Genomic DNA, 13,078 nt, shown 5'->3' on the forward strand with positions numbered 1-13,078 from the left:
AAAGCCACAACCAGAGAAACATAGCAGCAAAAGTGCATGTGAGCCCCTGCCCAGTTCAGAATTCCCTGCAGAATGGAAATTCTGGTTTTGACCAGCTCAGGTAGGCACCAACCACTGTGTTACACAACAAATTGGGTAACTACACCCATCTGGCCCTCTGCCCATGCACTTCACATTGTGTTGCACAAATGAGGGCTTCCCAGCACCTTGAAGCATTGCAGGAGTCCCTGTCCTAATTATTTGCATGAACCCTTTGTACCCTCAAGTGTCAGCATCTTTTCTAATCAGAGCTTTGTTCTCACAGTTTGCATGCTCTTAGCATTTATGATGGAGTGAGGCTTCCCTGGGCTTCATCTGAGGCTGAGAGATAAACACCCTGAAATCTGTGATATGTCCCTGCTCTGTCGCTTCATTCTCCTTCTCTCCCTCTGTTTGTTCAGCACATAGAAGATAGACCAGCCCCATCAGGATCCACTTTTCCAAGTCTCTCCATTAATGTTTAATAGTTGTTTTCTTCAGTCAAGATCCTTGGCTAGCTATTAAGAAGCAGCTGGGCCACATTGTCCAATAGTTAACCTTTGTTTCTACAAAAGCTTTGAAATTGTTAACAGAAGTGGGGCAAAAGATCCAGGACATTCTCAGGAACCACTGAGGGGTGTAAAATAAAGGACGTCAATCATTAACACCAGGACAGAAAAACATCTCTGAGCCTTGGTTGGGCCAAACTGTCCATTGCCACGGGGGCAGGGAGCAAATGACCAGAAGATGACCCCACATGCCGGTGGGACATATCATGTGATATGATGACCCCATTCCTGGTGGGATGTAAGGCACGAGATGGTCACCCCGTTCCTGGTGGGATGTAAGGCACAAGATGGTCACCCCACTTCTGGTGGGATGTAAGGCACGAGATGGTCACCCCATTCCTGGTGAGATGAGGAGCATGAGACCATAGCCCCTCCCACTGGTGGAACATAGGGGTGACACGGAAATGATCCAATTCAGTGTCATGATGTAGAATGTGAAATGGAAACTACCCTCTTCCCTTGCATGAATTGCCCTGCTCCCTGACTCCTCCAGCACGTGCCATGCAAACATGACTTTGCCCCTCTGGTGTGAGCATCCAATGCTATACCAGCCAATGCCTTTGTACTGGTGTGACAATCTCTGTGAGGGTTGCCGATGTCTGAGAAAAAGACAACCCCCCTGCATCCCAGTCAGGTAGCTGTCAGCAGCAGACAACCCCCCACCAGGCTGGGTCGCAGTCTGGGGTGTTTGATCCTTGCTTGTCAGCTGTCCCTTCCGGAGCCAGTGACTGTCTGCTCTGTGGGGTGATGCCATCTCTCTTTTCTCCTTCGTCTGCACCAGTCCAGCTTGCTTGGATTTCTTTTTCCCGGTGACTTGTCACTGGGCGTTTCAGGTGCTGGGATAGTATCGTGAGCATCTTTTGGTTCAGGTGGTTGGCTCCCTGGCTAAGGGGTTGGAGGTGCTGTGCCTAAGAAGCAGTGAGATGCAGGAGTACATTGTGTTTGGATCCCCTCTTTAGAACCCCTCCATGTAACAGGAGAGAGGACCCCGCTCCTCTGCCCTGACATACATAAGACAGGGATGGGCACTGGAATCAAAGCACCTGCCCCCCTTCTCCCACTCACCCTGAGAATATGTCTCTGTCCTTGCAGGTGGCATTGCTGAGGGCACACGCAGGGGAACACCTGCTCCTGGGAGTTGCCAAGAGGTCCATGGTGTTCAAAGACATCTTGCTATTAGGTAAACGACTTCTCCTCAGTGCCAGCGTGCTGCTGCTTCCTCTCGCAAAGCAGGAGACACTCACCTAGGAGCATCCTATTTATGGATTTGAAGGGGATGGGTAGTTTGTTTTGGCCTGTGTCATTTTTGTCATATGTCATGTTGGGTCAGAATTCTTGCATCCCCAGGGAACCCGGCCCTGCCCTGGAGTTTGGTTGGTGCTTCCATTCTAAGGGCTCGGTTCACATTTCCACCATAAGCTTCAGTAGGGTAGAGGGGCCTCTAGGTGCCTGACACCCACATGAAGACCCCATCATGCTGCCAGAGTGGTGAAAAGAGGCCGCAGTGCAAGTGGGAAGCAAAGCAAGGATCCACCTTCATTCACCTTTTCCTTGTAGCTTGTTTTTCCTTCCTTTGTCCAGTAACAGAGTGAGACAAGGCTGCTTGGATAACATAGGTCAGCATTTATGGCCAGCACATCCCTTCCACTACAGGGAAGGAAGATGGATGGGGTGTATCCAGAAACAGGCCCATTTGCTGCTAAGGGATGGGTGGAAGGGGAAACGTTACTTGTCCCAGACGGGTCTAGTCCTGTTCTGTGGTAAATAAAAGCCCAGGGCAGTTGTGCTCCCTAGGGACCCACTAGCATGTTGCAGCGTCCTTTCCCAGAGTAAAGATGCCGGTCCCATGCATGGTCCACGCATGGGGAGCACCTTTGTGATGCTCAAGAGCCAGCAGGAGGCACCCAGATCAACACTCGGTGGGAAGTGATGTCAGCTCGAATGTACCAAGCACAGGCCACTGGTTCACTAACAGATGGTCTCAAGACCTGGCTAGCCCTGCTGATAAGTGTCCAGGAATCAGGAAGGGCTTGAGGCTTTTCTCTAGCAAAGTTTGGGATTTCAGGGGGCGGCGCTCAGCCCTACACAGGATCCTGGGTGCTTGTAGATTCAAGAGGCCACAATGATGTGTCCCCATTTACACTCACACGCCACTGTTCATCCCAGCCTTGCTCATGCAGGGTGAGCAGTGATTGTGTGAAGTCCTGGTCACCATTCTAAGTCTAGGTGGATTCAGGGAAGCTGACATCCATGCCGGCTCCCTGGGCCAGGTGTGTGTGCATGTGTTGGGGCAGGGGCTGCCTCTGCACTCCTGGAATGGGCCGGGCCTCAGGTGGAAGGGTTGGGGGCAAGCACTGCATCCCTCAGCACTGCCCAGACTGCAGTGCCCCCTTCTAGCACGGCCTTGAGCTTGCCGCACAGGACCCCCACTTTTCCAAGCCACCCTAAGAGCCCCAGGCCCCGTTGAATCACTGGGCCCTGGGGCAACTGCCCCTTTTGCCCCCCTCTTTCAGTGGGCCTGCGTGGATGTAATACAGTCTGAGTCCCTCGGGGGCCTCCTCCTTGCTGGTGTGAGCATGAGCAGCAGGGATGGCTGAGGCTACAGTTTTATTGTGCCCCTAAAGGGAATGACCACATAATCCCGCGGAACTGCCCTGAGCTGGTGGAGGTGAGCCGGGTGGCCATCCGAATCCTTGATGAGCTGGTCCTGCCATTCCAGGAGCTGCAGATTGATGACAATGAATATGCCTGCTTGAAAGCCATCGTCTTTTTTGACCCAGGTAGGCCCAAACCTTCAGCAATCAGCCCTCAGAGAGGGTCTCCTCTTATAAAATTCACAGGAGCAACCTCACAATAGCTTCTCCTTGTTCTCAGGTGCGCCAGTGCCCCAGCCTTTTCGTGCAGTGTCGGTGGGAAGGATCTGATTTTCTCAGGGTGGTTTTCTCAGTGCTTTCCGAGCCCCACGTCCCTTCTGGGGTGCTGTGTCTCCTTGCAGGTTTCTGGCATTTGGATAGAGTGAGATAGTGCTAGGCCTATCATGACAAAGGAGTTTGACCCCCGTGGATACAGTTAAAAAAGCAGCACCCCTGGCTGACAATGCCAAGGGATTGTAATTAGCGAGCTCTGGGAAAATGCCGGTAACAGTGGCCAGTCTGCATGCCGATATACCACACCAGTCCCGACCGAACTGGGGCAGAGCTAGTGCCACCCCACACCCAGCCCGTATATCAAGGGGCGGAGAATGCAGTGGAGTGTCTGAGCAATTCTGAAGGGGCAGGACTTTGGATCCATGGCCAGGCAATGGCTGAACCATCAGTGTAGGAGACAGTCTCACAGTAAAGCTGGAAGGACTTATCGAGCGGGGTCCCGCAGGGATCAGATCTGGGTCCAGTTCTGTTCAATATTTTCACTGGTGATTTGGACAGTGACACAGAAAGCACACCTACAACATTTGTGGACCATGCGATACCAAGCTGGGAGGGGTTGCAAGTGCTTTGGAGGATAGGGTCAAAATTGAAAATGAACTGGACAAACTGGAGAATTCGTCTGAAGTCACTAAGATGAAATTCAGTTTGGACAAGTGTAAAATACCCCACGTAGAAAGGAGCAATCAATTGCACCCATACAACATGGGGGATAACTGTGTGAGAAGAAGTGCTGCGGAAAGGGATCTTGTTTTAATAGTGGATCACAGGCTAAATATGAGTCAACAGTGTAACTGCCCCTCACCCCAAAAAAAAGGAAGAGGAAGAGGAAGAAGCAAAGAACATTCTGAAATGTATTAGCAGGAGTGTTGTGAGCAAGACATGAGAAGTCATTCTTCTCCTCTACTCCATGCTGATAAGGCTTCAACTGGAATGTTGTGTCCAATTCTGGGCACCACATTTCAGGAAAGATGTGGGAAAATTGAGAAAATCCTGAGAAAAGCAATAAAAACGATTAAAGGTCTAGAGGGAAGATTGAAAAAAATGTGGTTTAAGTCTGGAGAAGACTGAGAAGGGACGTGATAATGGTGTTCAAGTACCTAAAAACCCTTGGAAAGAGGGGAGAGGAAAATGTTTTTTCTTAACCTCTGAGGATAGGTCAAGATGCAGTGGACTTAAATCGCAGCATGGAAAATTTAGGTTGGACATTAGGACACAATTCCTAACTGCCAGAGTGGTTAAAACCTGGACCAAATTGACTAGGGAGGTTGTAGAATCTCCATCTTTGGAGGTTTTTAAGAGTAGTTAGACAAACATCTGTCAGGGGTGGTCTAGATCATTGGTTCTCAACTTGCGACCCAATCAGCACACAGCTGCAGCCCATGTTACAGCCTCAAGGCCATACAGGTAGTATTAAATGCAGCTCACATAACACAATGGCAAATAAGCTGAGAACCACTAATCTAGATAATACTTAGTCCTGCAATGAGTGCCGGAGACAGGACTAAGGCTACGTCTACACTGCAATGCTATTTCAGGATACCAGAGTAGCCCACGTCTTCACAGCAAGTCCGTTATTTTGAAATATAACGGGCTTGTTATTCCAACATCCCTGTAAACCTCATTCCATGAGGAGCAAGGGACATTTTGGAATAGCGGGTTATTACACAGCGCCATAGTACGAAATAAGCTATTTTGAAATAAGATACACAGTTTGCATAGCTCAAATTGTTTCGAGCTACGGTGCAATGTAGACATACTCTCACTGACCTCTCCAGGTCCCCTCCAGTCCTACCAATCTAAGATTCTCTAGGAGGGTAGAGGTATTTTGTGCTGCCCAAATGGCACACAGGCTAGAGTCCAGCATTAAATGCCCAGCGGAGATTCCCCTTGTGGAGGAGAGCTCTCTCCTCATCTAAGGCTGGAGAACACGGCTCTTGTGCCAGCTCAGCACCTCCTCCTGCATGGTGGGGAGGGGGTGCCAGGTGAGGATGGGGTTGAGGCAGGTCTGGAGGTGGCAGACTGGAGCTGTGCTAGCGTTAGGTGCATTACTGGTGCTAGCACAGCCCTTAGGCAGCACCAACGGAGCTCGGTCCTGCCGTGAGGGCCGGGGACTGGACTTGACCTCTCGAGGTTCCTTCCAGTTCCATGGTTCTGTGATGCTGAGGCAAGGTTGGTGCAGAACAATGGAGGCATGACTGCCTTATTGATGGCTCCTGCCTCTGTGCCAAGCCAAGCCTGGGTGCAGGGGAGAATTCAGCCCTCGAAAAGGAGCCATGAATGTCTCTAAAACCAGACTGCAGGGAGCCAGAGAGAGAGCCAGTGGCAGGCTGAGCTCCCAGCTCATTGCCCTAGAGAGGGCCTCTCCTTTGGGACACCGCCTTCCATTTCTCATTTTGGGCTTTGTTTCAGATGCCAAAGGGCTGAGCGACCCCACCAAGATCAAGCGGATGCGGTACCAGGTGCAGGTCAGCCTGGAGGATTACATCAACGACCGGCAGTACGACTCGCGGGGCCGCTTTGGCGAGCTGCTGCTTCTGCTGCCCACCCTGCAGAGCATCACCTGGCAGATGATCGAGCAGATTCAGTTTGTCAAACTCTTTGGCATGGCCAAGATTGACAACCTACTGCAGGAAATGCTGCTGGGGGGTGAGTATCAGAGCACAGCCTCTACAGCCCTAATCCTCAGCGCAACCCCATCACCCTCTCGTTACAGGGTGCAGGGAACAGAAGGGAGGGGGCAGCGTCCTGGGTTCCCAGGTCTATGTTCAGACCTCCGGAGGCAGGGAGCTGAGCAGATCAACCCAAGCTGACCATTTACCTTCCTTCAGAAGGTGCAGCTTGCGTTACATGTAATTCCCTCCCCCTGCAGCTTGTATTGTGTTTCATGTACCATGTGATCCGTTCCTATGAAACACAGCTGGCTGTTTATGCCGTAGGCACTGGATCCTTGGGTGCTCTGGGGCTGGCGCACCTCTGGGAAAAAAATAGTGAAGGTTCAGCACCCACCGACAGCCCCACTAATTAGCTCCCCCCCGGGTCTCCCACCCACAAATGACCAGCATGCGAGCTGCTGGAAGAAGGGAAAGGAAAGGGGACAGGTAGAGGCAGAGCGAGGGCAGAGCGCACTCAGGGGAGAAGGCCAAACAGAGTGGGAAGAGGCACGGTGGATCATTGGGGGAAGGGGAGAAGTGAGGGTGAGGCCTGGAGTGGAGCAGAGATTGAGCACCCCGGGGAAACCAGAAAGTCAGTGCCTCTGATTTATGCAGCTATTTACAGAGCTTCAGGTTAGCATTCCTAGCCATGAGCACACAGACTGACTTCTTGTGCCTCCTCCAAATCCTTCCCTCCAGCAACCGGTGCCCCTCCCAAGTTCCATTCAGGTTGCTCCAGGCGGCGAAGGTTCTGTTCCCAACAGCATGACAATTTGCCCCTCTGTCCTTACACCACCCCTGTGCACATTCAGAGGATGCATCTCCCAAGAGACAGAGTCAGCTACTTACCTAAGTCTTGTTTCCTTCTAAGGGTATGGCTACCTGCCCGCAGCTACACGAGGAGTAACGGTAGTTCAAATTAAGAGTGTTAATTCGAACTACCTAGTCCGTGCCGCATGTAGCCGTGGGGAGGTAGTTCGAGCTACCGGGCATTTAAAAATGGCGGCGCCCGGGAACATGCAAATGAAGCCTGGGTTATTTAAATCCCAGGCTTCATTTGCAAGTTCGAATGACTACATTAGCCACCCTAGTTTGAACTAGGGTGGCTAGTGTAGCCATACCCTAAGAGAGTCATGAGAACATTACATGCGTTAAAGGGGAATGGTTAAAAGCAGGGCCTGGCTTTATTATTAGCTGCTGAAAGCTCAGTTAACCTGATGCAATGCATGGAGTGGAGCAGCAGTTTGCCCCTCTGCTGACCCTGCAAATAGCTCTTCCCCGGAATCCCAAGAGAAGAGAAGATGGTGTTGCTACGGTAGAGGCAGAGCAGCACTGAGATCTCAGTGGAGGACAGGGAGGGAATGTGTCCCGATCATTTGCACAATAGTGCACCTGGAAGCACTGGCGTGGCTGTGCACGTTTGGCTCTCCAGATCTATGCTCTTTTGGACAGTCGAGTCCTTTCCTCTTGTGTCCTGCCAGCGATTACTGACACTGCAATGGTTCTAGGCTCGTCGAGTGAAACCCCGCACGCTCACCACCCTCTGCACCCTCATCTGATCCAGGAGAACTTGGGGACGAACGTCATCGTAGCCAACACGATGCCCGCGCAGCTGCATAATGGGCAGATGTGTAAGTATCCCTAGAAGCACTGACAGCTGCCAAGACAGACCTGGGTTGTTTGGAATTAAGCTAAATGGAATGTGTATGAATTGGAAACAACAGGCAGGTCACCCCAGGAGTGGCATTTTCTACACGGCAAAGCTACAGCAATGCAAGTCAGATACTATGGCCCTGCTAGAAGTGCCTCTGCAGAAGGACAGAGACAGACCCCCAGGGAGGTGGTGAGAGTGCAGTCGATTAGCTTGAGTGCTTGATTCAGTGGAAGGCTCCCCAATAGATGGTCGTTTTTACAGGAGCCCTAATTTGGCAACTAATAGGGTACGTCTACACTGCATGGCTCTGTCAGGATATGAAGGTATCCCAAAATAGTTACCCCACGTCTACACAAGCCACCCCATATTTTGAAATAACGGACACGCTATTTCATCATCCTGGTAAATCTTGTTGCACAAGGGATAAGGAATGGCTCGAAATAGCGCGTTATTTTGAAATTCGGTGCTGTGTAAATGCACCAAATTTCAAAATAAGCTATTTCTAAATCATTTTGAAATAAGATACGCAAATTGCATAGCGCAAATCGCATATCTTATTTCAAGTGTAGGGTGCTGTGTAGATGCATCCTAATAGACCAACCTAGTGCATGACTCCTGAGTGCTGATTAGATCACGTGCCCAAAGACTAGACCTTGTACATCTGGGGAAAAGCCAGTAAAATGTATGTGAATGTTTTAATTTCCTTGGCCTCCCCATCGTCCTGCTGTCCAAAGAACCCTGCGTATCAGGGGGCTTGAACATGGGGGTGTCTGCTTGGCCACAGCACAAAGCTAGATCTTGGAGATGACATTCAAATGCAACCTACAAGGTGAGTCTTCCGTGCAGAGTCAAAAGCGGGCCCAGAACCCCTGATTCTGTGTTTGTTGCTGTGGACTCCTCCAGCGATGCTAGGGGCAGACACATATGGAGACTGTGCGTAGCCCCTGGAAACCATGTTTTCACGGAAGAGCAGTTGACCTCTCTTCCATCTGTGATGCCTGTGCCAGCACTAGAAGGATCCCTACCCAAGTCCTTAGCCCTTCCCCAAACTCTGGAGTATATGGATTTGGGATTCAGATTTGAATATTGCAGCTTGAGTCCTTGTAGTCCTGTAGCATCTTCTCCTACTGCCTTTGTAACACAGTGTTTCTTTCGGCAGCCACTCCGGAAACTCCACAGCCTTCCCCGCCTGCAGGCTCAGGACCTGAGCAATACAAGCTGCTCCCCGGGGCCATCGCTACTGTAGCAAAACAGCCCACTTCAATCCCCCAACCCACCATCACAAAACAAGAAGTCATCTAGAGTCTCCCAGAAAGAAACCAGCCTGTGGAAGACTGTGCTGGGGAAAACAGACTGACTGTCCCAGTGAAGACGGAAGATGTCAGTGGATTCACAGGCACAAACACATCAGCTTGTTTATTGGAAGACCGCAAAAGGCTCGCTTTGTGCAGCTAGAGAGAGCATGTGCCGTGGGCCAGCTGAGAGTTACATATCGGGGAGTTAAACCATAGTGAATCATTAGTCCTCGTATGAAGGGCTGGAACTGAAACTCATGCCTGCCAGTGACTCTTGAGATTTGCCTTGACTGCTTGCCTGTGAAGTGGCACTTGACCACTTTTTACTGCCTCGGAGTGGGTTCAAAGCAAACCAGACATTACTAAAAGAACGGACTTAGCCAACACAGATGTCTCATTTGAATGAAGGGCAGAGAGGCCTCCTGCTGTCTTTAAAGTTTCTCAGAATAGTCCCAAATTTCAGCCAACATTAATGGAGCTAGAAATTCGCTGGGAAGCATCATTCCAAAGACCGGGGTGGGCAGGGTATAATAACCCTCTGTGACAATATTTAAGCACAGCCTGGTCCCCTTGATGAGTTTGGTGCTTTGGAATTCCCTGCTATTTCAGACTTTCCATATGTTGGGGTACTGCTGGGGTTTCTTACCCCAGCATCATTATTCCCTCCCCGTGTCAGCAACTGAAGGAGGCAAAGCAGCAAATTCCTCCATTATGCTACCACGGCACGTTTGCTAAGGGAGTCATGGGAGCAATACATGCGTTAAGGGAATGGAGTGATGGTTCTGGGATTCAGCTAATGGTCTTGGGAAGGACAGAGATCGGGAGGGGACAATATTTGCTCAGCACCCTGAAATACCACACAGATCTCACCTGCGTGATTGCTGGAAATCTGGCTGGGTCCGTGCCTCCTAATTATACTCACACATCTTAACTATAAGCAAAAGCTTATCTGCAGCCTGTTTGTGGGAGATTATGGTGGGTGGAGGCACGACAGAGAGTAGGGAGGAAATCAGAAGTGGAGAGATGAGCGATGGACGGACCCAAGACACAAAGATTGGACCAGGATTGCATGTTCCTCATGGCTGGGGAGTGTCTGGATAACTGGTCACTCACAGGTTTATAAGGTTTTACGTCATGACAGAGATTAGTTGTGACAGTCTGCAAGGTACAGACCCACAAAGCATGAGGGCAATTAGAAACCCATAGACCCTCAAGCTCTGCTATAAAGTCCTTACGGGGTCAAGGAGAAACGTTTTATTATGTAAATATCCTGCCTAGTTCCTGGCCTAGACCCTTGCCATGGAACCTCGCTGGTTTCACTTTGCCTGTGTTTTCCTTTTGCTCATTGAAGCCTATTGGTGCTATTCCCTGCAGCTCCCACCACCACAGGGAAAGAAGGCCATGAAGCTGGCAATTTCTCCTTCCCTAAAAACTGAAATCTCTTCCTGGGGAAATACTCACTTTTCCTGACCACACACTGGATTTCTGCAAGGTCCTGGCCCAGTGGAAACATCAAGAAGTGGTGGAGTCACAATTGCTAAAAGCTCTTGGGACGAATCCCCAGCTGATGTCAATAAGAGTTCCTCTGATTTACACTGGCTGTGGATGTGGGCCCTGGATTTCAAATGCAAAAATGCAGCACCCCGCCCCTGCCTACGGGTATCAAAGTATTGTATTGCCTGTCAACCTGATGGCATTTTGCTGAATAATTTATTGCGGTGATGAATCTAATCATTTTCCAGACTTTATTTTGTAAATCACATTGATTATGATCGGGAAATTAAATGTGAACAACTGAATAATGAGACCGTCTTTTTCCAACTGCCCCAACTTTTCCTGTATGTAGAGGTAATGTATGGGGAATATGTCTCAGTGCACATTTCATTCGCACCAGACATCCCCAATACGGTTCATTAATTTTTGCTGGTTACTGCCTTCCAATGGAAACAGAGAAATATTTCTTCACTACAGTTGTATTAATAAAAAAAGAAAGAAATGCAAAAATATTTTCTAACTTTTCTTGGATGGATTTTTTTCTATGGAGAGGATAAACTCCAAACCCTTGTTAACTTTGTCATAAGGTACTGTGCATACCTTTTCCCCATTACACCAGGACTGAATTTGACCCATCAATCAAATGAGCCTTCACTTCGCAGTGTTGCTGGCTCCTTTTATCAGAAGTCTCACAATGGTTGGAATTTTTCTTAAAGCCCCCAGATACTGGACGCATAGTATTGCTTGAGAATTTACTTTAAAAAAGGAACTTTTTGGACATTGTGACTCCAGAGAAAAACTTGAACACGTGTAACAATTGTACCCGGAGGATTCAGAAACCAGAGAGCAAAGAAAAAGGAGCCAAAATCTATTTCACTTAGATTCCTGGGTATTTTTAAGGAAATCACATCAGTGGGGGAGGGGTTGAGTTATGATTTTTGAACATTTCAAGGTGGCAACACTGCTTTAGGTTCCACCCTCCATAGCCACCCATTCCAGGGGGTGTAAAAGAAGGCAGAATCGGGCCTACAATGCCTAAAACAGGGGTGGACAATAATTTTTGAAGGGAGGCCACTTCACAAATTTCTCAGGTGGACTCAGGCTTCCCCAGAAGGGGCAGTGGCTCCGACAGAAGGGGCGGGGCTAGAACACTTCCCGTGCTCCCCTAGATTTCTGCAATGACTGAGACTTTGCCAGAAGAAAGACAGTCACTGATCAGTTGATAGGCTATCGAGGCTTTCAGTTGTAGGTTCTCACAGGGAATCTCCGCAAGCCGTTCCCAACAAAGGGCAGCTCAAGAGTTGGACAGTTCTAGGTCTCTTTTCTAGTGGGGCAGCATTCTGGGGCTACTTTTGTTGTGAGGCCACCTGGAAGACTGATTCTCTTTGAGGTGGAAAGTTGTCAGCAGGAATGAGCCCAGGACCCAAATTCAGAGCCAGCTTCCCCAGACTTTACGGCTGCTACTTGGGCCCATCAGAGAGCCAGGGTCTGGCCAAAAGTCCAGGTCCAGATCAACACACCTTCAAAGCTTGGAAGGCCGGCACTAGTTGGCCTGGAACCTGAACAGTCCTGGAACCTGAACGCCATTCTGCAGTTACTCAACAGAGTCAGCAAAGGAAGTAGCAGGGCAAGTTCCCATCTCCCATCACACAGCAGGGCATCTGTGTGGTTAGTCTGCTTCGGTACAAGCAAATAGGGCCAGCGTTTTGGCTCTAGCGATATGCCACGGAGCCCATGCCTCGCTCAATCTGGCCCAGCAAGCGTGGCATGCTGCCATTGTTTTACCTGGGTATATGTTCAATAACTTCACCGTCAACATCACATTTGTGAAGCAATACATGATCCTGGCCTGCTGCCCACAAATTGCTCCACTGAGTTTACCTTTTGCCTAGTTAATCTTAAATCAGCACAGTCCCTACCTTTGCTAGCGTCAGTTTGTGCCGGAAAATACACACACACACACACACACACACACACACACTCTCTCTCTCTCTCTCTCTCTCTCTCTTTATCTCTCTCTCTCTCTCAGAAAAAACACTTGCCTCAAGTTAACTTCCCTGTCCCAACACTCCCGCCTCTTTTACCCCCGACACAAAACAACCATAGATAGGGATTCTGGAACAATTTGTAGAATGGGTGTTGGCAGGGGCATGATGCAGCACCCCCTGTATCCCAAGTGCCAGCACTTATGACTGAAGAAGCTCTGGGCTGTTCTGGGCCTGGCAGGACAATGTTTTACCCTTTCTAATGTTCTTGCCATTCCATGGTTCCCATGACAATGGTTCATTTTGTTCTTAGTTCATTTTTTGCCACTATCTCTGACCTGGTGTATCCTTTGTTCCCCTTTACTGACCCTCAGATTTTAAGCATTTTCTGGACAGCAGCAGCCATATCCAGCAACAAGGGGTCACCCTGACGGCCAAGGTGAGATGTGAGAAAATGGGATTTTTAGGTGTGCTGGAAAATGTAA

At 49.5% G+C, this 13,078-nt stretch overlaps 1 protein-coding gene across 3 annotated transcripts in view; it reads left to right on the forward strand.

The window, feature by feature from the left end:
* The window catches only part of HNF4A (hepatocyte nuclear factor 4 alpha), an 80,003-nt gene extending 68,883 nt beyond the window's left edge, over positions 1–11,120 (forward strand). For 2 of the 3 annotated variants that reach the window (XM_075901253.1, XM_075901252.1), the window contains exons 6-10: positions 1,680–1,767; positions 3,212–3,367; positions 5,924–6,160; positions 7,647–7,796; positions 8,979–11,120. In XM_075901253.1, the coding sequence (XP_075757368.1) occupies positions 1,680–1,767; positions 3,212–3,367; positions 5,924–6,160; positions 7,647–7,796; positions 8,979–9,121 (774 nt within the window). In that variant the 3' untranslated portion in view covers positions 9,122–11,120. The remainder of the gene's footprint in view (positions 1–1,679; positions 1,768–3,211; positions 3,368–5,923; positions 6,161–7,646; positions 7,797–8,978) is intronic. The other variant, XM_006132241.3, reaches the window with a different exon arrangement.
* The last annotated feature ends 1,958 nt before the right edge of the window (positions 11,121–13,078 follow it).

This window comes from Pelodiscus sinensis, chromosome 18, assembly GCF_049634645.1.
Source record: "Pelodiscus sinensis isolate JC-2024 chromosome 18, ASM4963464v1, whole genome shotgun sequence".
Classification (NCBI taxonomy): domain Eukaryota; kingdom Metazoa; phylum Chordata; order Testudines; family Trionychidae; genus Pelodiscus; species Pelodiscus sinensis.